This window comes from Panulirus ornatus, chromosome 2 (assembly GCF_036320965.1).
Source record: "Panulirus ornatus isolate Po-2019 chromosome 2, ASM3632096v1, whole genome shotgun sequence".
Taxonomy (NCBI): domain Eukaryota; kingdom Metazoa; phylum Arthropoda; class Malacostraca; order Decapoda; family Palinuridae; genus Panulirus; species Panulirus ornatus.
This window is the reverse complement of record NC_092225.1, coordinates 68,813,656-68,840,544: the sequence shown is the minus strand read 5'-3', so window position 1 is coordinate 68,840,544 and position 26,889 is coordinate 68,813,656. Positions and strand designations below refer to the sequence as shown.

At 40.3% G+C, this 26,889-nt stretch overlaps 2 protein-coding genes across 5 annotated transcripts in view; both read left to right on the top strand.

Annotated features, from left to right (window-relative positions):
- The window catches only part of LOC139756918 (uncharacterized), a 93,750-nt gene extending 72,539 nt beyond the window's left edge, over window positions 1-21,211 (top strand). The window contains exons 8-11 of one of the 2 annotated variants that reach the window (XM_071676857.1): window positions 16,797-16,945; window positions 17,512-17,594; window positions 17,800-17,883; window positions 18,141-21,211. In XM_071676857.1, coding sequence (XP_071532958.1) covers window positions 16,797-16,945; window positions 17,512-17,594; window positions 17,800-17,883; window positions 18,141-18,412 — 588 coding nt within the window. In that variant the 3' untranslated portion in view covers window positions 18,413-21,211. The remainder of the gene's footprint in view (window positions 1-16,796; window positions 16,946-17,511; window positions 17,595-17,799; window positions 17,884-18,140) is intronic. The other variant, XM_071676848.1, reaches the window with a different exon arrangement.
- A 4,945-nt stretch (window positions 21,212-26,156) lies between these two features.
- Window positions 26,157-26,889, top strand: part of LOC139756905 (optic atrophy 3 protein homolog) — a 37,903-nt gene continuing 37,170 nt past the window's right edge. The window contains exon 1 of one of the 3 annotated variants that reach the window (XM_071676827.1): window positions 26,157-26,356. In XM_071676827.1, coding sequence (XP_071532928.1) covers window positions 26,221-26,356 — 136 coding nt within the window. In that variant the 5' untranslated portion in view covers window positions 26,157-26,220. The remainder of the gene's footprint in view (window positions 26,357-26,889) is intronic. The other 2 variants (XM_071676835.1, XM_071676817.1) reach the window with 2 other exon arrangements.

Sequence of the window (26,889 nt, the reverse complement as noted above, 5' to 3'; positions counted from 1 at the left end):
ACACTTGCCTCTCTTGATCTTTCTTCTCATGCCCAGGTGCATATGCACCAATAATCACCCACCTCTCTCCATCAACTTTCAGTTTTACCCATATTAATCGAGAATTTACTTTCTTACACTCTATCACATACTCCCACAACTCCTGTTTCAGGAGTATTGCTACTCCTTCTCTGTTTACCAAATCATTTTCCCTAACCCTCTCACTTTGCACACCACCTCGACCAAAACACCCTATATCTGCCACTCTTATCATCAAACACATTCAACAAACCTTCAAAATACTCACTCCATCTCCTTCTCACATCACCACTACTTGTTATCACCTCCCCATTTGCGCCCTTCACTGAAGTTCCCATTTGCTCCCTTGTCTTACGCACTTTATTTACCTCCTTCCAGAACATCTTTTTATTCTCCCTAAAATTTAATGATACTCTCTCACCCCAACTCTCATTTGCCCTTTTTTTTCACCTCTTGCACCTTTCTCTTGACCTCCTGTCTCTTTCTTTTATACATCTCCCACTCAATTGCATTTTTTCCCTGCAAAAATCGTCCAAATGCCTCTCTCTTCTCTTTCACTAATACTCTTACTTCTTCATCCCACCACTCACTACCCTTTCTAATCAACCCACCTCCCACTCTTCTCATGCCACAAGCATCTTTTGCGCAATCCATCACTGGTTCCCTAAATACATCCCATTCCTCCCCCACTCCCCTTACTTCCATTGTTCTCACCTTTTTCCATTCTGTACTCAGTCTCTCCTGGTACTTCCTCACACAGGTCTCCTTCTCAAGCTCACTTACTCTCACCACCCTCTTCACCCCAACATTCACTCTTCTTTTCTGAAAACCCATACAAATCTTCACCTTAGCCTCCACAAGATAATGATCAGACATCCCTCCAGTTGCACCTCTCAGCACATTAACATCCAAAAGTCTCTCTTTCGCACGCCTGTCAATTAACACGTAATCCAATAACGCTCTCTGGCCATCTCTCCTACTTACATAAGTATACTTATGTATATCTCGCTTTTTAAACCAGGTATTCCCAATCATCAGTCCTTTTTCAGCACATAAATCTACAAGCTCTTCACCATTTCCATTTACAACACTGAACACCCCATGTATACCAATTATTCCCTTAACTGCCACATTACTCACCTTTGCATTCCAATCACCCATCACTATAACCTGGTCTCGTGCATCAAAACCACTAACACACTCATTCAGCTGCTCCCAAAACACTTGCCTCTCTTGATCTTTCTTCTCATGCCCAGGTGCATATGCACCAATAATCACCCACCTCTCTCCATCAACTTTCAGTTTTACCCATATTAATCGAGAATTTACTTTCTTACACTCTATCACATACTCCCACAACTCCTGTTTCAGGAGTATTGCTACTCCTTCCCTTGCTCTTGTCCTCTCACTAACCCCTGACTTTACTCCCCAGACATTCCCAAACCACTCTTCCCCTTTACCCTTTACATTAAATAACCTTACCAACCAGTCAACAATACAGTCACCCCCTTTTTTAATAAATTCCACTGCAACACCATCCAAACCCGCTGCCTTGCCGGCTTTCATCTTCTGCAATGCTTTTACTACCTCTTCTCTGTTTACCAAATAATTTTCCCCAACTCTTTCACTTTGCACACCACCTCAACCAAAACACCCTATATCTGCCACTCTGTCATTACACACATTCAACAAACCTTCAAAATACTCCATCTCCTTCTCACATCACCACTACTTATCACCTCCCCATTAGCCCCCTTCACTGAAGTTCCCATTTGTTCCCTTGTCTTATGCATTTTATTTACCTCCTTCCAAAACCTCTTTTTATTCTCCCTAAACTTTAATGATACTCTCTTACCCCATCTCTCATTTCACCTCTTGCACCTTTCTCTTGACCTCCTGCCTCTTTCTTTTATACATATTCCACTCATTTGCATTATTTCCCTGCAAAAATTGTCCAAATGCCTCTCTCTTCTCTTTCACTAATAATCTTACTTCTTCATCCCACCACTCGCTACCCTTCCTAATCTGCCCACCTCCCACGCTTCTCATGCCACAAGCATCTTTTGCGCAAGCTATCCCTGCTTCCCTAAATACATCCCATTCCTACCCCAGTCCCCTTACCTCCTTTGTTCTCTCCTTTTTCCATTCTGTACTCAGTCTCTCCTGGTATTTTTCATACATATTCACCATTTCCCACATTAGCGAGGTAGCATCAAGAACAGAGGTCTGATCCTAAGAGGGAAAATCCCCACTTGGCTCCCTTCTCTGTTCCTTCATTTGGAAAAGCAAAAAAAACTGGAGGGGAGGATTTCCAGGCCTCCCCATTCCCTCCCCTTTTAGTCACCTTTTACAACACACAGGGAATACATGGGAAGTATTCTTTCTCCCCTGTCCCCCAGCGGGGCCTGGAAATCCTCCCCTCCCGTTCTTAATTTTCCGAAAGAAGAAACAGAGAAGGGTTCTCAGTGAGGATATTCTCTCTAAGGCTATTCTCTCTAACACCACCTCGCTAAAGTGGGAAATGGCAAATGTGTATGAAAAAATTCATATTTGCCATTTCCGCATCAGTGTCAGCGAGGTAGCGCTGGGAAACAAAAAAAAAAAAAAAAAAAAAAAAAAAAAAAAAAAAAAAATGACCCATCCACCAAAGGCCCATAAATATACATAAACACACATACATGCACATATACATACCCACATTATAATTATTTTATATTAATACATGATAGCTGTTTCCTGCGTCAGCAAGGTAGCACTAGGAAACAGACGAAGAAAGACCCATCTGCTCATATATGCATACACATACATGTACATACATACATACACAGCCACATACATATATACACATGTACATATTCGTACTTTCTTACCTTCATCCAGTCCCATAGGAATCAGCATCGCCAACCCCCTGTATCAGCGAGGTAGCGCCAGGTAAACATAAAAAAGGCCACATTCACCTAAACTCTGTCCCTAGCTGTCATGTGTAATGCACCAAAACCACAACTTCCTATCCATATCCAGACCCCACGGACGTTTCACACATATACATACATGTACATGTACATACATATGCACATACACAGCCACATACATACATATACACATGTACATATTCATACTTGTTTGCCTTCATCCTTTCCTGTTGCCACCCAGTCCCACTGGAAACAGCATTGCCACTCCCTGTATCAGTGAGGTAGTGCCAGGAAAACAGAAATAAAAGGCTACATTCATTCACACTTTCCCTAGCTGTCATGTGTAATGCACCGAAACCACAACTTCCTGTCCTCATCCAGACCCCACAGACGTTTCACATACCCTGGTTCAGTCCATTGACAGCATGTCTATCCCAGTATACCACATCGTTCCAATTCACTTTATTCCTTACATACCTCTCAACCTCCTGAATGTTTAGGCCCTGAACGCTCAAAATCATTTCACTTGATCCTTCCATCTCCAATTTGGTCTCTTCCCTCAGACACATATATCCTCTTTGTCAACCCTTCCTCACTTATTTGTTCCATATATCCAGACCATTTCAACACACCGTTTTCTCTCTCAGTCACTCTTTTTATTATCGCACATCATTTACTCTTTAATTACTTGATCAAACCAACTGACACCACATATTGTCCTCAAGCATTTCATTTCCAGCACATCCATCCACCTCTGTACAGACCTATTTATAGCCTATCCCTGGGGATAGGGGAGAAAGAATACTTCCCACGTATTCCCTGTGTGTCGTAGAAGCTACTAAAAGGGGAGGGAGCGGGTGGCTGGAAATCCTCCCCTCTCGTTTTTTTTTTTTTTTTTTAATTTTCCAAAAGAAGGAACAGAGAAGGGGGCCAGGTGAGGGTATTCCCTCTAAGGCCCAGTCCTCTGTTCTTAACGCTGCCTCGCTAATGCGGGAAATGGCGAATAGTATGAAAGAAAAGAAAAGCCTCACATTCATAGAATATTGTTGAAACTGCAGTTCCTTCAAACGTAATGGGTTTTTGCTCTGAGATAGCGCTCTCTCTTTCCACACATTCTCCATCGCTCCCAGAACCTTCTTCCTCTAATTTTTTTTCCAATCAAACTAACTTGTCTCAGCCCTGCTGATTGCCTTGCTCTTATCCACATTTACTCTTAACTTTCTTATTTCACACACTCTTCAAAACTCAGTCTCCAACTTATGCAGTTTCTCACTCAAATCAGTCATCAGTGCTGTATTGTTGGTGAACAACAACTAACTCACTTCTGAGGCCCTCTCGTCCTCAACAGTGTTCATACTCGCCCCTCCCCACAACTCTTGTATATGTGTGTATGTTGGGAATTAAAGGTTTGAGAACACAACATGGTGTGAGGTGGTTTGAGAGAGCTGAAAAGGGATTTGCTGAAATAGTTTGGACATATGGAGAGATTGAGGATATATGTGTCAGAAATGGAGGGAACCAGGAGAATGGGGAAACCAAATTGGAGATGAAAGGATGGAGTGAAAAAGATTTTGAGTGATTGGGGCCTGAACATTCAGGAGGGTGAAATGCATGCAAGGGATAGAGTAAGTTGGAACATTGTGGTATATGGGGGTGGATGTGCTGTCAGTGGACTGAACCAAGACATTTGAAGTGTCTGAGGTAAACCATGGAAAGATTGGTGGGGCCTGGATGTTGATAGGGAGCTGTGGTTTCAGTGCATGACACATGACAGCTAGAGAATGGATGCGAGTGGATGTGGCCTTTCTTCTTGGAGCTACCTTCGTAATGCAAGGAATGGCAATCAAGTATAATAAGAAAAAAAATATAGCATTAATATGGTGGCCTTGATAAGGGCATTCAGCTGCCCATGCCATCTCGGCCAGCATAAAAGAAAAATGTTATGTAGATGAAAGAATGTATGTCAGATGAAAATTTGGTTTTGATCTTTCATAGTAATGTTGAAGGTGCAGGGGAAAGAGATTGGCAAATAAGAAATGGGTAGATTATTGATGGAAAATAAGAAACGGGTAGGTTATTGTAGTAACTGTTGAAGAATAGCAATGATTAGGAGATTGTCATGGGAATGGTTGCTCATATTGTAGAAGATATAGTAATGATAATGATTTTTCCTGACTCCTTAACTTTGCATGTACTGAATGATTCTGTCATATGAAAGTACTAAGTGATTTGGTTATGCTAGATGTAAGCTGAGGTTTGTTACTGTTTACATATTGTCAGGGTGTTGCAGTGTCTGTCAAGTCATTTGTAAGTTAGGACTTTCATAATGTTTGCATGTTTGCTCATGCTTTGCAGAAAACTGAATTCATGATATATGATTACAAATGTGTGGCTGTATGCACTTTATTTGTCGCATATGGATGGCAGTTTGAAGTATGAATATACAGTATTACTGTTTTATGTTGAGACTTCATTGGTATTTTATGTTATTTGCATTTTGTTTGCTTTGGCCTGATATAGAGTTGTCAATTGATGGTTTGCTTATTTTTTCTTTTATTAGTTTTTTATCCTCACACAAGCAAGAGACTTGTTAGAAGTATGAGGAAGTGCTTTAATAGTACTAGTGGTGGTTGAATGGAATGAAATGGCGTACAGAAAACAAACATATAAGTTTTATCCCTGGGGATAGGGGAGAAAGAATACTTCCCACGTATTCCCTGCGTGTCGTAGAAGGCGACTAAAAGGGAAGGGAGCGGGGGGTTGGAAATCCTCCCCTCTCATTTTTTTTTTTTTCTCCAAAAGAAAGAACAGAGAAGGGGGCCAGGTGAGGATATTCCTTCAAAGGCCCAGTCCTCTGCTCTTAACACTATCTCGTTAATGTGGGAAATGGCGAATAGTATAAAAAAAAAAAGTTGTATAATAGAGAATGTTCAAGAAATGGGTGTATAAGTGTAAATTTTCCTCCCCTTAAAGTACTAAATAAGTATTTATACACCTGATTAGCATTATCGTGCCGTTGTTCTTTAATGATTTCGTAGAAACTAGGAACATTTTGTTGAATTATTAATTTAATGGTACTCCCTCCATCCCTATTACTTTATTAAAGAAGTTACAGGTGAAAGAGCCAAATGAGGATTTTTTTTCCCAAAGGCTCATTTGTCTGTTCTGGATGTTACCTTCCTCTCACAGGAAAAATAAGTTGGTGTGATAGGGGGAAAAAAAAGAAAATATTTTTCTTTGACATAAAGGTTTCTTTGTTATTTTAGAGTTGGTATTGTTTGGCATTTACGTATATGATTTTATGTCTTGTTGATGCTCACCACTTCTCATGTGAGCAAAGCAATGTCCAGAACATTTGACTGAGCCTTAGAGGAAATGATCCTTGTTTATCTCTCTGTTCCTTCTTGTGGAAAGCAACACAGAAGGGGAGGACTGCCAGCTGCCCACTCCTAAGAGCACTTATACTGGCTACACAAGTGATTTTCTGCTCTCATAGAAATAGCCACTGATCCGATCAATGCAATTGATATTTTAGAAATATACTTGGCAACCTGTGAGCTAATAGTCTTTTATTATTATTCGGACTTCTTGCCATTAGGTTTAGGGTTGTCTTTCCTGCTGATCTGGGTTTTATATGAGAAACTAATATCTACTCAGATAAGCAGCAGTATTTACTTTTTAAGTGTTGTTGTTCCATTTCCCTTACATATGTGATTTGGATCTCAGCATAATGAATCTGAAACTTGGCCACAGTGGTTACCAGGAACATGGCATACTTTTTCCATTAGTGGAATAAATGTTGGTTTATCATAATCATTCTTGCCCAGATTGGAGTATGTCAGCCTGTTGGTGAGTTTCAGCGGCAGGTTTTATGGTTTTCGTATAATAGTAGAAGCCTTTGCTTATGAAATTTAGAGGCACATACCTCCATAACTTGTACCTAGGTTCAGAAATCAGTGCAGGTACCAGGTTCTGTTGTCAGCAATTTTGGGAGCAACCAGTGTAAAAATTACTTTTTTATCGTAGATGATTTTTCGTGTTGGTGTGGGTTAAGACCCCCCATCCCCATCATTGCATGGTCAAAACATGCCCAGTAATGGCAATCTCAGGTGACAGGAAAGCAAGTTAAGAAAAATAATGAGGGAATTATACAGAGCTCTAGAGCTGTGTGTTTGTAGAAAGTTCATGAGAAGAGGGGGAGATGAAAGAAAGAAGTTCCACAGCTCTGTCATATGAGTGTAGAAGGAGTAATCATAATTTCAGTTTTCACATGGCAGGTCTCCACACACACACACACACACACACACACACACACACACACACACAAAAAAAAAAATGCAAGTCACAATGCTTCAAGGCTTATGCAACTCTTGTTCATTTTTCTTATAGTAGTAGCTGATTTTGCTAGGATAGCGCTGTAGTTGGTTTGTGGTAAAATGATCAAATTTGCAACATGAAATCTTAGATATATAGGGATTGGGAGAAAGAATACTTCCCACGTATTCCCTGCGTGTCATAGAAGGCAACTAAAAAGTGAGGGAGTGGGGGCTGGAAATCCTCCCCTCTCGGTTTTTACTTTTCGCAAAAAAAAAGGAACCAGAGAAGGGGGCCAAGAGAGGCTATTCCCTCTTAAGGCTTAGTCCTCTGTTCTTAACACTACCTCGCAAGTGCAGGAAATGGCGAATACATATGAAAAGAAATTGTTACTATGAAAAAGGAATACATATATGAGTGGATGGGCCATTCTTCAACTGTTTCTTTGCCCTACCTTGCTGACATGGGGAAACCTATTTTTTTTATTTTTTCTTTAATTTTTTTTTTTTTTTTTTTTTTTTTTTTTTTTTTTTTTGCCACTGTCTCCCACGTTTGCGAGGTAGCGCAAGGAAACAGACGAAAGAAATGGCCCAACCCACCCCCATACACATGTATATACATACACGTCCCCACACGCAAATATACATACCCATACATCTCAATGTACACATGTATATACACACACAGACATATACATATATACACATGCACACAGTTTACACTGTCTGCCTTTATTCATTCCCATCGCCACCTCGCCACACATGGAATAACAATCCCCTCCCCCCTCATGTGTGCGAGGTAGCGCTAAGAAAAGACAACAAAGGCCCCATTCGTTCACACTCAGTCTCTAGCTGTCGTGCAATAATGCCCGAAACCACAGCTCCCTTTCCACATCCAGGCCCCACACAACTTTCCATGGTTTACCCCAGACGCTTCACATGCCCTGATTCAATCCATTGACAGCACTTCGACCCCGGTATACAACATCGATCCAATTCACTGTATTTCCTGCCCGCCTTACACCCTCCTGCATGTTCAGGCCCCGATCACTCAAAATCTTTTTCACTCCAACTTTCCACCTCCAATTTGGTCTCCCACTTCTCGTTCCCTCCACCTCCGACACATATATCCTCTTGGTCAATCTTTCCTCACTCATTCTCTCCATGTGCCAAGCCATTGTTATTATTCTTAATCACTGTTCCCCGCATCAGTGAGGTAGCACAAGGAAAACAGACTAAGAAAGGCCCAACCACCCATATACACATATATATACATAAACACCCATACACGCACATATATTTTATTATTTTATTTTGCTTTGTCACTGTCTCCCGCTTTAGCGAGGTAGCGCAAGGAAACAGACGAAAGAATGGCCCAACCCGCCCACATACACATGTATATACATACATGTCCACACATGCAAATATACATACCTATACATCTCAATATACACATATATATATACACAGACAGACATATACATATATACACATGTACATAATTCATACTGTCTGCCTTTATTTGTTCCCATCGCCACCTCGCCACACATGGAATAACAACCCCCTCATGTGTGCGAGGTAGCACTAGGAAAAGACGCGCACATATACATACATATACATTTCAATGTATACATACATACATCATACATATTCGCCATTTCCTGCACTAGCGACGTAGCATTAAGGACAGAGGGCTGAGCCTTAGAGGGGATATCCTCACTGGGCCCCCTTCTCTGTTCTCTCTTTTGGAAAATCTAAAACGAGAGGTGAGGATTTCCAGCCCCCCTTCCTCAACTTTTAGTCCCCTTTTACGACATACAATATGCGCAGACATTTACATATATACACATGTACATATTCATATTTACTGCCTTCATCCGTTCCCATCGCCATCCCACCACACATGAAATAGACACACACCCCAGTGAGATAGCACCAGGAAAAGACAAAAAAGGCCACATTCGTTCACACTCAGTCTTAGCTGTCATATGTAATGCACCGAAACCACAGCTCCCTTTCCACATCCAAGCCTCACAGACCTTTCCATGGTTTACCCCAGACACTTCATATACCCTGGTCAATCCATTGACAGCACGTCAACCCCGGTATACCACGTCATTCCATTTCACTCTATTCCTTGTTCTCCTTTCACCCTCCTGTATGTTCAGGCCCCGATCACTCAAAATCCTTTTCCCTCCATCCTTCCACCTCCAATTTGGTCTCCCAGTTCTTCCCTCCACCTCTGACACATATATCCTCTCTGTCAATCTTTCCTCACTCATTCTCTCCATGTGTCCAAACCATTTCAACACACCCTCTTCTGCTCTCTCAACCACACTTTTTATTACCACAAATTTCTCTTACCCTTCCATTACTTACTCGATCAAACCACCTCACTACATATTGTCCTGAAACATCTCATTTCCAACACATCCACCCTCCTCCACACAGTCCTATCTATAGCCCATGCCTTGCAACCATACAACATTGTTGGTACCACTTTTCCTTCAAACATCCCCAATTTTGCTCTCCGAGATAACGCTCTTGCCCTCCACACATTCTTCACCGCTCCCAGAACCTTCTCCCCCTCCCCTACCCTTGACTCACTTCTGCTTCCGTGGTTCCATCTGCTGCTAAATCCACTCCCAGATATCTAAAACACTGCACTATTCCAGTTTCTCTCCATTTAAACTTACCTCCCAGATGACCTGTCCCTCAACCCTACTGAACCTGATAACCTTGCTCTTATGCACATTTACTCTCAGCTTTCTTCTTTCACATTTTCTTGCCAGACTCAAGTCACCAGCTTCTGCAGTTTCTTACCCAAATCAGCCACCAGTGCTGTATCATCAGCGAGCAACAACTGATTCACTTCCCAAGCCCTCTCATCCACAAGAGACTGCATACTTGCCCCTCTCTCCAAAACTCTTGCATTCACCTCCCTAACAACCCTATCCATAAACAAATTTAAACAACCATGGAGACATCATGCACCCCTGCCGCAAACCAACATTCACTGGGAACTAATTACTTTCCTTTCTTCCTACTTGTACACATGCCTTACATCCTTGATAAAAACTTTTCACTGCTTCTGGCAACTTACCTCCCACACCATATACTCTTAATACCATTCACAGAGCATCTCTATCAACTCTGTCATATGCCTTCTCCAGATCCATAAATGCTACATACAAATCCATTTGTTTTTGTGAGTATTTCTCACGTACGTTCTTCAAAGCAAACATCTGATCCACATCCTATACTACTTCTGCAACCACACTGCTCTTCCCCAATGTGATGCTCTGTACATGCCTTCACCCTCTCGATCAATACCCTGCCATGTGATTTCCCAGGAATACTCTACAAATTTATACCGCTGTAAATTGAAAACTCATCTTTATCCTTTGTACAGTGGCACTGTGCATGCATTCTGCCAATCCTCAGGCACTTCACCATGAGCCATACCTACAGTGAATATCCTCACCAACCAGTCAACAACACAGTCACCCCCTTTTTTTTTTTTAATAAATTCTGCTGCAATACCATCCAAACCTGCCGCCTTGCCAGCTTTCTTCTGCAAAGCTTTCACTACCTCTTTCTCGAATTATCAAACCATTCTCCCTGACCCTCTCACTTCGCACACCACCTGGACCGAAATACCCTTATCTGCCACTCTTATCATCAAACACATTTAACAAACCTTCAAAATACTCGCTCATCTCCTCCTCAATTCACCGCTTCTTGTTATTACCTCCCCATTTGCCCCTTCACCAATGTTTCCATTTGTTCTCTTGTCTTACACACTTTATTTACTTCCTTCCAAAATATCTTTTTATTCAACCTAGAAATTAATGATGCCCTCACCTCTATTCTCATTTGCCCTCTTTTTCACCTCTTGCACCTTTCTCTTGACCTCTTGCCTCTTTCTTTTCTACATATCCCAGTCATTTGCACTGTTTCCCTGCAAAAATTGTCCGAATGCCTCTCTCTTCTCTTTCACTAACAACCTTACTTCTTCATTCCACCACTCACTACCTTTTCTAATCTGCCCACCTCCCACCTTTCTCATGCTACAGGCATCTTTTGCCCAAGTCACCACTGCTTCCCTAAATACATCCCATTCGTCCACCACTCCCCTTACGTCATTTGCTCTCACTTTTTTCCATTCTGCCTTCAATCTCTCCTGGTACTTCCTCACACAAGTTTCCTTTCCAAACTCACTCACTCTCACCACTCTCTTCACCCCAACATTCTCTCTTCTTTTCTGAAAACGTACAAATCTTCGCCTTCACTTCTTGTCAGTGGATTGAATCAGGGCATGTGAAGTGTCTGGGGTAAACCATGGAAAGTTGTGTGGGGCCTGGATGTGGAATGGGAGCTGTGGTTTCGGGCGTTATTGCATGACAGCTAGAGACTGAGTGTGGATGAATGGGGTCTTTGTTGTCTTTTCCTAGTGCTGCCTCGCACACATGAGGGGGGAGGGGGATGGTATTCCATGTGTGGCGAGGTGGCGATGGGAATGAATAAAGGCAGACAGTGTGAATTGTGTGCATGGGTATATATGTATGTGTCTGTGTGTGTATATATATGTGTACATTGAGATGTATAGGTATGTATATTTGCGTGTGTGGACGTGTATGTATATACATTGTGTATGGGGGTGGGTTGGGCCATTTCTTTCGTCTGTTTCCTTGCGCTACCTCGCAAACGCAGGAGACAGCGACAAAGCAAAATATAAAAAAAAAATAGAAATATCTCTTTTTAAACCAGGTATTCCCAGTCACCAGTCCTTTTTCAGCACACAAATCTACAAGCTCTTCACCATTTCCATTTACACCATTTAACACCCCATGTACACCAATTGTTCCCTCAACTGCCACATTACTCAAATCTCCCATCACTATATTTATTTATTTTTTATTATACTTTGTTGCTGTCTTCTGCGTTAGCGCAAGGAAACAGACAAAAGAAGGGCCCAACCCCTCCACATACCCATGCATATGAATAAACGCCCACACACACTCATATACATACCTATACGTTTCAGTGTATACATACATTACACATGTACATAATCATACGTGCTGCCTTCATGCCACACATGAAGTGGCACCTCCCTCCACCCGTATGCATATGAGGTAGCACTAGGAAAAGACAACAAAGGCCACATTCGTTCACACTCGGTCTCTAGCTGTCGTGTGTAATACACCGAAACCACAGCTCCCTTTCCACATCCAGGCCCCACAAAACTTTCCATGGTTTACCCCAGACACTTCACATGCCCTGGTTCATTCCATTGACAGCACGTTGACCCTGGTATACCACATCATTCCAATTCACTCTATTCCTTGCATGCCTTTCACCCTCTTGTATGTTCAGGCCCCGATCACTCAAAATCTTTTTCACTCCATCCTTCCATCTCCAATTTGGTCTCCCACTTCTCGTTCCTGCCACCTCTGACACATATATTCTCTTTGTCAATCTTTCCTCACTCATTCTCTCCATGTGACCAAACCAATTCAATACACCCTCCTCTGCTCTCTCAACCACACTCTTTTCATTACGACACATCTCTCATACCCTTTCATTACTTACTCAATCAAACCACCTCATGCCACATATTGTCCTCAAACATCTCATTTCCAACACATCCACTCTCCTCCACACAACCCTATCTATAGCCCATGTCTCACAACCATATAACACTGTTCCATCAAACAGGAATGGATGAAGGCATGCAAGTATGAACTTGTATATGTGTATGTGTGTATATGTCTGCGTCTCTGTATTTGTATGTTGATAGGTATATGTGCATATGTGGGCGTTTATGTGTATGAGTGGATAGGTCATTCTTTGTATGTTCCCTGACGCTTCCTTACTGACACAGGAAAGTGATTACGTACAATAAAGGAATGATAATATATTTCCATACATATTCGCAGTTTCCTGCATTACCGAGGTGCATTAAGAACAGAAGACTGAGCGTAAGAGAGAAAATCCTCACTTGGCCCCCTTCCCTGTTCCTTCTTTTGGAAAAGAAAGAGAAAAACAAAGGGAGGATTTCCAGCCCCCTGCTCCCTCCCCATTTAGTCACTTTTTACAACACGCATGGAATACATTGAAGGTATTATTTCTTCCTTATCCCCATGGATAAATAATGGTTTGGAAATATGGAGAGAATGAGAGAGGAAAGACTGACAAAGAATAATATGTCTCAGAAGTAGAGGGAACTAGAAGAAGTGGGAGACCAAATTGGAGGTGGATGGATGGAATGAAATAGATTTTGAACGATCAGGACCTGAACATACAGAAGGGTGAGAGGTGTGTAAGGAATAGTGAATAAGGTGATGTGTTATACCTGGATCGATGTGCTATCATTGGGCTGAACCAGGGCATGTGAAATGTCTGGGGTAAACCATGGAAAGTTCTATGGTGCCCAGATATGGATAAGGAGCTGTGGTGTTGATGCACTACATCTGACAGCTAGAGACTGAGTGTGAATGAATGTGACCTTTTTTATCTGTTTTCCTGGTGCTACCTCGCTGAAGTAAGGGGTAGCAGTGCTGTTTCCTGTGGGGCAGTGTAGTGATAGAAATGGTTGAAGGCAAGCAAGCATGAGTTGGATTTATGTGGTATACTGAGGTCAACATGCTGTAAATGGACTGAACCAGGGCATGTAAAACGTTGGGTAAACCATGGAAAGGTCTGTTGGGCCTGGATGTGGATAGGGAGCTGTGGTTTTGGTGCATTGAACATACAGCTAGAGAATAAGTGTGAACAACTGTGGCCATTTTTGTCTGTTATCCTGGCACTACCTTGCTGAAGCAGGGGGTAGCGATGCTGTTTCCTGTGTGGTGGGTAGTGCCAGGAATGGATGAAGGCAAGCAAGTATGAATATTTACATGCCTTTTGGTATTATGGAATTTGGTTTACTGTTACATATGTAATCAGGGTGCTATGAACATCAGTCCACATATGTAATTTCCTGCCTCAAGTTATATTATACATGCATTTTAGGTTATAGTGGTTGGCTATGGATTGCACCCCAGACAAAGGATGAAATGGGAAACGTGTGGAGGCTCAGTAAACCACTTTGACGATGATGGTTGGATGTATGCCTCTTTTAGAGCCTCATCAATTCAATGGTTCCCACCCCAACCTTTAGTGCCTTAGACCATGGCTCTGCTAACTTACAGCACCCATGCTTAGGCCTAAATTGATTAGCCAGTCTGGCAAACGATATATTTTTCATACACTTCAGATGCCAAAATAATAATTCATTGGGAAAAAAGGGTTATGACATTTTTTCATATAATTTATTATATTTATTGTAATTTGTCGATATCTCCTCCATTAGCAAGGTAGCGCAAGGAAACAGACGAAAGAATGGCCCAACCCACCCACATACACATGTATTTACATACACACCCACACACGCACATATACTTTACATTTCAACATGTACATACATATACATACACGGACATATACATATATGCACATGTACATATTCATACTTTGCTGCCTTCATCCATTCCCATCGCCAAATCCACTGCACATGAAATGGCACCCCCCTCCTCCCATGCGTGCGTGTGAGGTAGCGGTAGGTAAAGACAACAAAGGCCACATTCGTTCACACTCAGTCTCTAGCTGTCGTGTGTAAAGCACCAACACCACAGCTCCCTTTCCACATTTAGGCCCCACAAAACTTTCCATGGTTTACCCCAGATGCTTCAAATGTCCTGGTTCATTCCATTGACAACATGTCGACCCTGGTATACCACATCGTTCCAATTCACTATATTCCTTGCACGTCTTTCACCCTCCTGTATGTTCAGGCCCCGATCATTTGAAATCTTTTTTACTCCATCTTTCCACCTCCAGTGTGGTCTCCCACTTTTTATTCCCTCCACCTCTGACACATATAGTCTCTTTGTCAATCTTTCCTCACTCATTCTCTCCATGTGACCAAACCATTTCAATACACCCTCTTCTTCTCTCTGAACCACACTTTTTTTTATTACCACACATCTCTCTTACCCTTTCATTATGTAATCTATCAAACATTTATGGATCTGGAGAAGCCATACGATAAGAGTTGATAGGTAGAGATGCTCTGTGGAAGGTATTAAGAGTATATGGTGTGGGAGGTAAGTTGCTAGAAGCAGTGAAAAGTTTTTATTGAGGATGTAAGGCATGTTTCCGAGTAGGAAAAGAGGAAAGTGAGTGGTTCCCAGTGAATGTCAGTTTGCAGCAGGGGTGTTTGATGTCTCCATGGTTGTTTATTTTGTTTATGGGTGGGGTTAGGGAGGTGAATGCAAGAGTTTTGGAGAGAGGGGCAAGTATGCAGTCTGTTGTGGATGAGAGGGCTTGGGAAGTGAGTCAGTTGTTGTTCGCTGATGATACAGTGCTGGTGGCTGATTCGGGTGAGAAACTGCAGAAGCTGGTGACAGAGTTTGGTAAAGTGTGTGAAAGAAGAAAGCTGAGATTAAATGTGAATAAGAGCAAGGTTAATTATTTGGTTCAGTAGGGTTGAGGGACAAGTCAATTGCAAGGTAAGTTTGAATGGAGAAAAACCAGAGGAAGTGAAGTGTTTTAGATATCTGGGAGTGGATTTAGCAGCGGATGGAACCATGGAAGTGGAAGTGAGTCACAGTGTGGGGGGGAGGGTGAAGGTTCTCGGAGCGTTGAAAAATGTGTGGAAGGCGAGAACGTTATCTCGGAGAGCAAAAATGGGTATGTTTGAAGGAATAGTTGCTCCAACAATGTTATTTGGTTGCAAGACGTGGGCTATAGATGGGGTTGTGCGGATGTTGGTGGATGTGTTGGAAATGAGATGTTTTTCATATCATATGTTTAGAAAATTTTGAAAAGTATGTTTATATAACTTACAGCAGTCTGATCGATGTTTTTTCCTATTCTAGGAATGGTTAGGTCTTAATTCTTAAGAAATAACAAATATTTTTGACCGTTTTCATAAAAAAGAAAACAACCTTTGCACAAGGAGGGAGACTGAAATAAATTAATGTTGAAGAAGTTTTGTAGAATTTAAGTACTTAGGAAAACAATTTGATGCACTTGCACCTGGGCCCATAAGTTATTCATATACGTACAGAAAAATTTCCTTTGTTCAGATTGAATTGACCCAGTGAAAGTTTGAATAGACCCATATGTTTTTCATGAAAACAGTAGGATTAGGCTTTTCCTGTTTAACCAGATTATTTTTTATATGTATATATTTCTCTTGATATTCATATCTGTGATTTAACTTAAGATTAAGTGCTAGTGGAAATTGTCTTTTCTACCCGCAAATCCTTACAAGACTTGTAAATGGTGATATAACCTTGTGTTGAAATGAGGCATTAGAGTGCTAGATCTAGGTTTTTACCCACTACCATCAATGAAATCTGTCAAGTTAAAAGCATGCTTTCACATGTTTAATGCAGTTGTACTATGAATACAGTTGCACAACATACTACTGGAAAGTTTTGTTCATATCAAGCTTTTTATGAATTCTGTCATGGGTTTGATGACAATAAGTATCTTTTCCCAGCAAATTGCATTCAAAAACCTGGTGGAACGTAACCGGACTGAAGAACGAGTACATGGAGCCCCGTCGCCAAACTCTGCCATCCAGCTACCTTTTATTATTGTTAATACAAACAAAAAGACAGTCATTGACTGTTCAATCTCCAATGACAAGTGAGTGGCCTATTCTTCCATTACTTAGAAATATCACCATAGTTTTCTCGGTACAGAAAGAATAATTAGCCAATGTCGCACTATAAAGACAGAAAAGTTGTAGACGTACTTTGTTTTGTTTGTAGATAGAAATAGTTTTCTTTGGAATTACTGACATTTTCCTTTTGCCTTTTTATTGGTAATATGATAAGCATTTACTAGAATGAAAATAAGATCAGAATCAAGGTAGTTTATTGCTTTACCTAGAGCTTCAGACAAGTAAACCTAGTGCCTTAAAGGAGAAATGGTGTTGTGTGTAGCACTGGGACAATGGTATGGTCTGAGATGTGAGGGGACTGTAAATGAGGAGAATTACTGATTGTGTGCCGCACCTCGGGTAAAGACTACATATGCACTTGAAGATAAGTCTTTGAATGAAACTGAAAAGAGTTTTGGATGTAGTAACTGCCAGTTATTGTGTTTTTAGATAGTGTTTGATGCAGTTTTGAAAATAATGGGAAACTATGATAGTTGTGTCGAAGTACAGATGTTTTTAATTTTAACGACTTGCCCATATTTCTTTGCAGAACTGAGTACCTTTTCAACTTCGATGACACATTTGAAATCCATGATGACATTGAAGTTTTGAAACGAATGGGCATGGCTTTAGGTTAGTAATGACTTTGTAACTGACATTATGATTTTGAGGAATTTGGAGTAATTTTCCTTTTATCATATTTTTTTATTAGAATTTCTTTTAATTAGTTGTTTGATGCCTGAGATTTTTTTCTCAAATAATTTTCACCATTTAGTAGTTGCAAGTGCCCTGTAGATGGTATCTTCATTAGTTGGCTAATGTTGTTGATCTCTTACAGGACTTGAGAAAGCTCAGTGTTCACATATCGATCTTGAAAGAGCCAAGTCTATGGTGCCAAAGGCTCTAGAAAGTTATGTTACAGGTATGTCTTTATAATCATGTTAAAGAGCAAACCTATTTCAAAGTTGCTATTGCTAGTTTATAACCCATACCATTGCATAAACTTAAAGAATATATTATTAACAGTCATTCAAGGAATGTATCTAAAGTGCGCATTTTAAGGTACTATTGTGGTTATGCATTTTAGTATTGGAATATTGTTCTTTTTGATTTTATAGCGATAGTTTTTGAAGATTGTTGTACCTAATTGAGATTTTGCAATTACTTTTATCTCAACAGATTTAGCAGAAGGTAATCACGAACCTAAGCTGAATCTTCGCGAGGATTTGAGTATTCTTGGAGCTGAAGTCTTTGGGGAAGAAGACTTAGAGGTGGGTGCTGTGACATGTACAGGTAGTAATGGTGCAAGTAGTGGACTTGGTGTTATATCCCGCCACTCTTCCCTCATCTCTCTCCAAAATGAACATCGACCTGATTCTGCATCCCCGTCATCCTTTGGAGATGAAGAAGACGAAGATATGCTCGATGATTCTGATGTTGATATCAGTTAATGAAAATAAATGGGTGGTTATTTAGATGGGCTGGGGGGGATCGGGAAGGAAAGCAATTGAATATGGTATTATAATGGAAGTACTGTTATTAGTGTGACATTGCAAGGGCAGTGTGAATATTGTATGACCAGTGAAGTGAAATACTCTTTGTGTTTCTTGAATAGTATGTTTGTTGCCCAATATTATTATGGGTTGATAAAATGATGGTAAGGAGTATTTACACGTACGAGAAATTTCATCCCTTGAGTGGTTATTTTTTTAAAGACTTCAAGGCTTGATGTTGTGAAATAGTGTGCAAAGTGAAGTATTCCTTCCTACCCAGTTATTGGGAGTGGCTGCAGCAGTGCCTGAGGTTTATCTCATATAAGACTTAAAAATACAAGTGTGTTGTGGGTTAGGCAAGAAGTGATCTTGCTCTAGTTCATGAGCATTATATAATAATAGAGAAGAATCATGTGCAGCCTGTGTGAAGTACAACTGCAGGGGTTGGCCCTTGGGTATTGGTGTGTAAAAGTGAGTACCTTTTTTATGTTTTGAACATGAAAACAGTTTGGGTAGTAACGGAGAGGAGACATATTTTTTGGGGGCATAGTGTCCTATAGTTGGAGGGGGGGCCGTCTCAGCCTTGGGATTCAGTACAAAGTGAAGTACAATTTGTACTACTGCATCTCTAGTGGCACTACAGGATCTCTAGTGACACTACTGCATCTCTAGTGGCACTATTGTATCTCTGGTGGCACTACAGGATCTTTAGTGACACTACTGCATCTCTAGTGGCACTACTGCATCTCTGGTGGCACTACTGCATCTCTGGTGGCACTACAGGATCTCTAATGACACTACTGCATCTCTAGTGGCACTACTGCATCTCTAGTGGCATAGACATTTCTGTGACTGGACTGTTTATATGCAATCTTTTTTCTTCAACTGAAAAGTCACATTTTTTATATCCTGGATAATTTTATTGTTATCCATTATCTGAAGGACATGTCTGCTCTGGGAGATTGTCAGGTTAGGACTATCAGCTGGTCAACTGTCCATATCTATCTTCTCACGTTTAGACAAAAATTTTGATAGTTTTAATGTAAGTCTTTGTGGATTAGCTGCCACCGTAGTGTGAATTTAATGCAGATGGTAATAAATCAAAAGCTGACATCTTTTACCTGGAACTGGCCATTCTCCCTGAGTAGACTGTCTTGAATCACAAATGATAAGATAGAAGATAACTATTCCAGTGGTTAAGTTGTATGTCCAAAACTGCTGATCATTGGAACAGATTTGAATGCCATTAGTGATATTTAACCGTTTTGGCATCATTAATAGCAACAGTTTCAAAGACTATAAAGTGAGTTTATTTTTATGAGAGAGATTATATGTGCAAGAGACGCTTATTACTCATGGCCAGAAAGACATGTAAATAAGATATCCATTCAGCTCATTCAGCCATGATTAATGCTAAACTGTCTTCTTAAATGTGTGTGTGGCATGTGTAAAGATTTTGATCTTTAATCTGTGAACTGTTTTTATTTATTTTTTATTTTATTTTGCTGTATTGTAAGTAACAGGTTCACAAATTAAGGGCCATAACCTTTACTTCAGCCATAGGCACTTTAAATAATTTTTTGTGCTTTCATTGATCTACACAATGGTCTCTTCAACACAGTTTTTCTAAATACAAAATTGTGTATAGTACAAATTGTTTAGATAGGAGCATTGATATTTCTCTCATTCCCAAATGCAATTAACTCAAAGAGGGAAATGCTGCCTGCCTGCCACTGTGTTATGTATGAGGAGGAAATTGTCTGAGGCCATCTTTAGTTTGGTCATCTCAGGATTGTTATATGATTTGTTGGAATGAAACTTGGTTTACAGTAAACTTTGCTGTTTTTAAAATGAAATCCTTGATGTTATTCACTTTTGCCAGTTTTAAAAGTTTGGTGGTTCCGTAAAAGTGAAACATACTTGTGTAATGCATATGATGTAATAATTGACTAAAAAATTTTATAAAAGAAATTTGTTGTTTTTTGATATTAGAAATTGTTTAATAATTGAAACTCACTGATGTGCCATATCAACATTTGTGTAAAACTTTAAGGTAGTAGGACCTATTGCACTTTTTAAAAGTAATAAATTAAAAGTATGTAGTTATAATCAGTTGACACATCCAGAAAGATTTGTTTTCTTGGAAAGGGTATTAGGACTTAAAGACTATTGACTTTAGGGAATACATGAATGTTCCCATCATTTTAGGTTTCTGTCTTCAGTTTTGATTATCTGAAATAATTATTAAAAATTCATTTGTAAGCACACAATGGTAAAGTTCAGTTGTTACAAACTAAGGCTGTAATGTAATTAGATAAGAGGGTCTAAAGATGCAGTAGAATGAGGGAAATGCTCTCATTTGCAAGAATTTTACATAATTTTGTTTATTGATTGCTATCAGGCAAAATGTTGATATTTACAGAACAACACAATTACTGTGATGTTTGACCTGACTCAGATGGCCTGTGAAGACAGCTCCCCGGTGTTAATACTGTATTTCCTCATTTGGAGGTAGACATCTGTTTTTTGACATTTCTATTTTCATGTTGGATTTTAATGGTGGCAAATCCAGCACTTAATAGAATGCCTCGGCTAGTTGTCTATGATTCCAAGAATAAGTGATGTGAAAATGAGTTAAGAGTGCATGCGCTACGTACACATTAGTTTCTGCACAGATTGATCCATATTCTTAATGTCTTCACACAAACTGTAAGGATCACATTGTAACATGTTGAAAAAATAGAAGGTTTTTCTTTACATGGTATTTTTCTTGTATTCCTGAATGTAATTATTGATAATTACTTAATTTCAAATCTTGTCTTTGTTGTTCAGGTGAAAGATTGATTTGAAGCACATGATGACACTGAAACCTGAGTGTACCTGGGTAACGTTTGATCTGCATTTTTTAATGCAGCTTAGTTCTATTATGCTCAGAATCTAATGTCCATTTTTGTCAGTCCTGTTTTAGATGATGATACATGGTGAATGCTCTAATGTCATTGCTACAGAAGTGATGTGTTTAGATTGAAGTGGCATGTGGAAGAGATTGCATTTGAGTTTCTTGTGAAAGGGGGTGACAGTGTTGTTAATTGATTGGCTGGGCTTTTCAGAGGATGATTATCATTTTGGAGAAGAACTGTTGCTTTTAGGGTGCAAAGATCAAGGATAGCTATGTACCTAGAACTAGGAAACTTTAAAGGGTGGACTCGTTGAGAGAGAAGACCATGGTGATGAGTATTAATTCTACTTTGCAAACAGCTGTAGTTTGCAGCTGTTTGCAGTTCTTCACCTCTAAAAATTGAAGCAGGGGATATGAAAATGCATAAGGTTTTGGATGTGGAATATCATAAAGTGCAGCAATACTTGTTTTTTTAAAATATATATTTCCAGTCATCTCATGGAAGTTGAATGGAGGTGCATTGAGGTTATGGGTTATTTTAATTGTAATTTCTTGGACTCAATACAACTTTTGAAATACTAAAAATTCAAACAAGACATTGAAAGTAGGCAGAGATAACTAATTAGGCTTAATATGGTACATCAGTTGATCACATTACCTTAGGTTTTGAAGTAAAGAGAGGATGATTTGAAGTCAAGATTGATAATCATGGTGTAATATATGTACAAAACAGCAAAAGAATGATAGACCATGTATTGCAGTACATGTTGAATTATTGGTATGCAGCCAATGACCAGGGAGGTATATTACCAGTACTCCTAGGTAGTGTTAGGGTTAATGATGGCTGTGTCGTGAGCCAGCAATTCAGTGGTTGTCATGTTGCACTCCTCTGTCCCAGATATGTCTCTCCTTTCTGTCTCACTCACACATGGACTAATGGCATTCTGTCCTCAAACCTACAATCTCTCCTTGAACATAACACTGACTTACACAATTTATTGATTTTCCTGCAGTGAGCACTGTGTGCTACCGCTCTTTTTGGCAAGAGCAATAGATAGTAGTTAATAAGAGCAGTTGATAGGAACACAGGTAAGAGCCTCTGCAAACCACTAGAGTTGCCCTCTGCCAATGGCCTGTTAAGGGTGAGGCATAAAGGCTAAGATGCTACATTGGAGTTCACCGGTTATGGAGGGCCCCTTTAGGAAGTTCGGGTTGGGAGTGTGCCCAAGATGTAGGTAGATTAAATTATCATACCCGTGCACATGAAGTATGTGTATATATTTTGGAATCTTGTCTCTTCCTCCATCTGTGCACAGTCGTGTCTGCTCCATGATCTACTCATGGGAGAGGAAGACTCTGATCAGTTTTAGATGTAAAAGTACATTCTACACAAAAAGCAGGTTTGATCTTGAAACTTGTAGGTAAACTAACCATAAAGAAAGACCTCTTGATTTTAGGATCAGAAAGTCAAAGGTCAGATTCAGTGGCCACATGTAAAAGTACATGTTCTGTAATTGAAATTGCTTTGTATCAGTGACAAAATTCATGTGAGAGGAAGACACCAGATTTGAGGTCACTATTCTCCACTATAACCAGATAGCTGACATGGATTTCTTGTATTAGTAAATGAAATAGATATTTTTTTTTTTTTTTTTTTTTTATACTTTGTCGCTGTCTCCCGCATTTGCGAGGTAGCGCAAGGAAACAGACGAAAGAAATGGCCCAACCCCCCCCCCCATACACATGTACATACACACGTCCACACACGCAAATATACATACCTACACAGCTTTCCATGGTTTACCCCAGACGCTTCACATGCCTTGATTCAATCCACCGACAGCACGTCAACCCCTGTATACCACATCGCTCCAATTCACTCTATTCCTTGCCCTCCTTTCACCCTCCTGCATGTTCAGGCCCCGATCACACAAAATCTTTTTCACTCCATCTTTCCACCTCCAATTTGTTCCCCCTCTTCTCCTCGTTCCCTCCACCTCCGACACGTATATCCTCTTGGTCAATCTTTCCTCACTCATTCTCTCCATGTGCCCAAACCATTTCAAAACACCCTCTTCTGCTCTCTCAACCACGCTCTTTTTATTTCCACACATCTCTCTTACCCTTACGTTACTTACTCGATCAAACCACCTCACACCACACATTGTCCTCAAACATCTCATTTCCAGCACATCCATCCTCCTGCGCACAACTCTATCCATAGCCCACGCCTCGCAACCATACAGCATTGTTGGAACCACTATTCCTTCAAACATACCCATTTTTGCTTTCCGAGATAATGTTCTCGACTTCCACACATTTTTCAAGGCTCCCAAAATTTTCGCCCCCTCCCCCACCCTATGATCCACTTCCGCTTCCATGGTTCCATCCGCTGACAGATCCACTCCCAGATATCTAAAACACTTCACTTCCTCCAGTTTTTCTCCATTCAAACTCACCTCCCAATTGACTTGACCCTCAACCCTACTGTACCTAATAACCTTGCTCTTATTCACATTTACTCTTAACTTTCTTCTTCCACACACTTTACCAAACTCAGTCACCAGCTTCTGCAGTTTCTCACATGAATCAGCCACCAGCGCTGTATCATCAGCGAACAACAACTGACTCACTTCCCAAGCTCTCTCATCCCCAACAGACTTCATACTTGCCCCTCTTTCCAGGACTCTTGCATTTACCTCCCTAACAACCCCATCCATAAACAAATTAAACAACCATGGAGACATCACACACCCCTGCCGCAAACCTACATTCACTGAGAACCAATCACTTTCCTCTCTTCCTACACGTACACATGCCTTACATCCTCGATAAAAACTTTTCACTGCTTCTAACAACTTGCCTCCCACACCATATATTCTACAGTGATATAAGTAGCTATATATCACTGGAGTGCCTTTAGTCAATTTAGAGTCGGACCTTACTATGTATTGTTAGAAAATACATAGCATCTCAATGTTGATCACAGAAAATATGGTTTGATATGAACAACTTTTAAGCCAATTGTGGTGTGTCTTAGTCTCTGATTATCATTCATATGGTCCTTGTGACCGGGGGATGAAATGGTTGATTGATTCACAAAATGAGACCAATGTTTTCATTTATATCAAATCTATGTACTAAAGGATTTCATTGCATCTGGTCCCAATCATTTCTGTAACTTGAAATATCCATGCACGATCACATGGAATTATATATTTTGCAGGGACATTTAATTCGATGTTAGAGGAATGATGGATCGGATGCGATGGAACCTTGTGTACAGAAGTGGTATGAATAATGACGGTCTCGGCAAATAAATTTATTCTTCACTATTTTTATCCCTTTCACCTTTTTTTCCCCTTCAGTATGTGAAAATATGCATGATGACATCAGTCAAAACTACTAACCGATTTACATACTGAGCTCCATATTTATGAAACCCATGGAATTGTATGGTTTGTTTTATCTTTTTTTCTAGTGACATTAAACACCCTACCACGTGCAACCGTGATTTGAACGTCGCGCGAACTTTTGAAAAGGATAAACGTTGCATGAGTTAGGGGTGGTGTTGGGGGTGAGGGGACCTCTGGTGTCGTCATCTGTTGTTGCGCTGCTGAAGTTGCCAAAGGTCACTTTTGACGTCACACGCGAGGTTTCCGGGCGTCACTCTTCATTCGTGTATGATGCAGAGGACATCGTCGCTGGTATCGCCATTTATTGTCAATCAAAATAAGCCCAATTAGTCATTTTAATCATTGACGACATGGAAGGGTTATGGGAGCTGAGTTTTTTTTCCACTTTGCCTTCTTTGGTTTACGCAACACAGTAAACCCTAGTTGTAACCTTTACCTGTTATTGCACGACCCAATTAAAATGAGCCCAGGTTGTCATGTGCGATGTTTATGGGGCTTTGGCCCTCTTTCTTGCCAACCCGCTAAGATTTCTGCCACTTTAGTTGCCAATTGCCAATACTGAACTAGACTGTTGAAATAAAGTTCTCGACTACATGCTGACATATACATGATCGTGACGTTATAATACTCTTGACGGGCAACATGAATCGCTTAATTGAAAAGTAGCCAGTTAACAGACGATGTGTCTAAAAACACCGGCACGGATTCAGAATGTATACGTATTCACAAAGTAACTGGGCTTGAAAACAGTAAATATGAACGTTTCTGTTTCATTCAACGCACTAAGGTACACAGCATGAGTCTGAGAGTATGTTGGTTTGAAGGCCGACTCCAAGAGAATGGGAAACGAAATGGCATACTGATGAATAGGTCGATGGATAACCTGGATCATTTGTAGTAGTTTAATGATACTTTTGATTTCTGGTCAACTTTAGTTGATTATAGAAGCTCTGTGGTATTCCTTCTATGCTATAGTGCCTTGCACAGGCCAATAGGCAACAGTTTTTGCTTTCTAATACGTATTTACATTTAAGATGATTTGAACAAAACTATTTGTTTGATAAGAATAAAGTTTCATACTATATAAAACAGTGAAATACAGAGTATGATTTTACTGTAGTTTTCAATAAGTTGACAAGACTTCGTACAAATAATTGCTGGAAATGACCCCCCTGTAGTCTTGCATAGCAATATACCAAGATTAAAGCATTAAGATTCTTTGTGGACGTGGTCCCCTTTTCTCTTGAGAATGATTTTTTGAGACGAATCCAGAAGAATTTATACTTCCATTAGGAGTGAAGGAAACATTTGCTAGATAGCAAGATGCGTTCGCTAGAGTTGTTTGTTCGTTGAGAGTGTTCCGCCAGCTGCTGGATGTGGTCGTCAGTCGGTACGAGTGGTCATTGCTACCAAGTACCTGGCCGTTTGTGATACGTAGAATTCGGCAGGAGATGGCAGTATTTCCCCTCGCAAAATTGGGTACTTTAGTTATTAAACAGGTGTCCAAACCACTAGCCAACATTGCTAAGAGCCGGGCTAAGAATAGCCATTTCTTCCGGACGTATGTTTTGATGCCTCCTGCTCAGTGTAAGTGAAGACATTTAGATAAACAATGTTGATGTAGTGCCTCATACCGGCGTTTAGATTTTCCTGATTAGAGTAAATGAAGAATTATAGTGTGGATGGAATAGTATGAATATACGAATATGAAGACCATTCTTCCTTTTGAACCACTTTATTGAGGTTGACACATTAATGATTTATGTTGCGTCATTGCTTGCTACAGCCGATGACCGGCTGTGATTTTTTTTTTAATATCTTGAACAAATAAGCAACGTTTGGGGTTAATGTATTGCTCAAGCTTTGCATCGTTACGTTAGGATAAAACTGCATAACTCCAACCACCTGTTCAGTTCATTTGTAGATGCAGAGATGACAACAAGAGCAAGGAACTGGGCTGGGTTTTGAAGTGGTGTGGGGGGTGGGGATAGTAGTTCTGGGGCAAAGATATGTAAACATAAGAATATACCACATTCGAAACCAAAACATATAAGTAAGGGTAATGGGTAATTTATATTAATTCCGTATTGATGTTAGCTTTTAATATTGACATTGTGGTA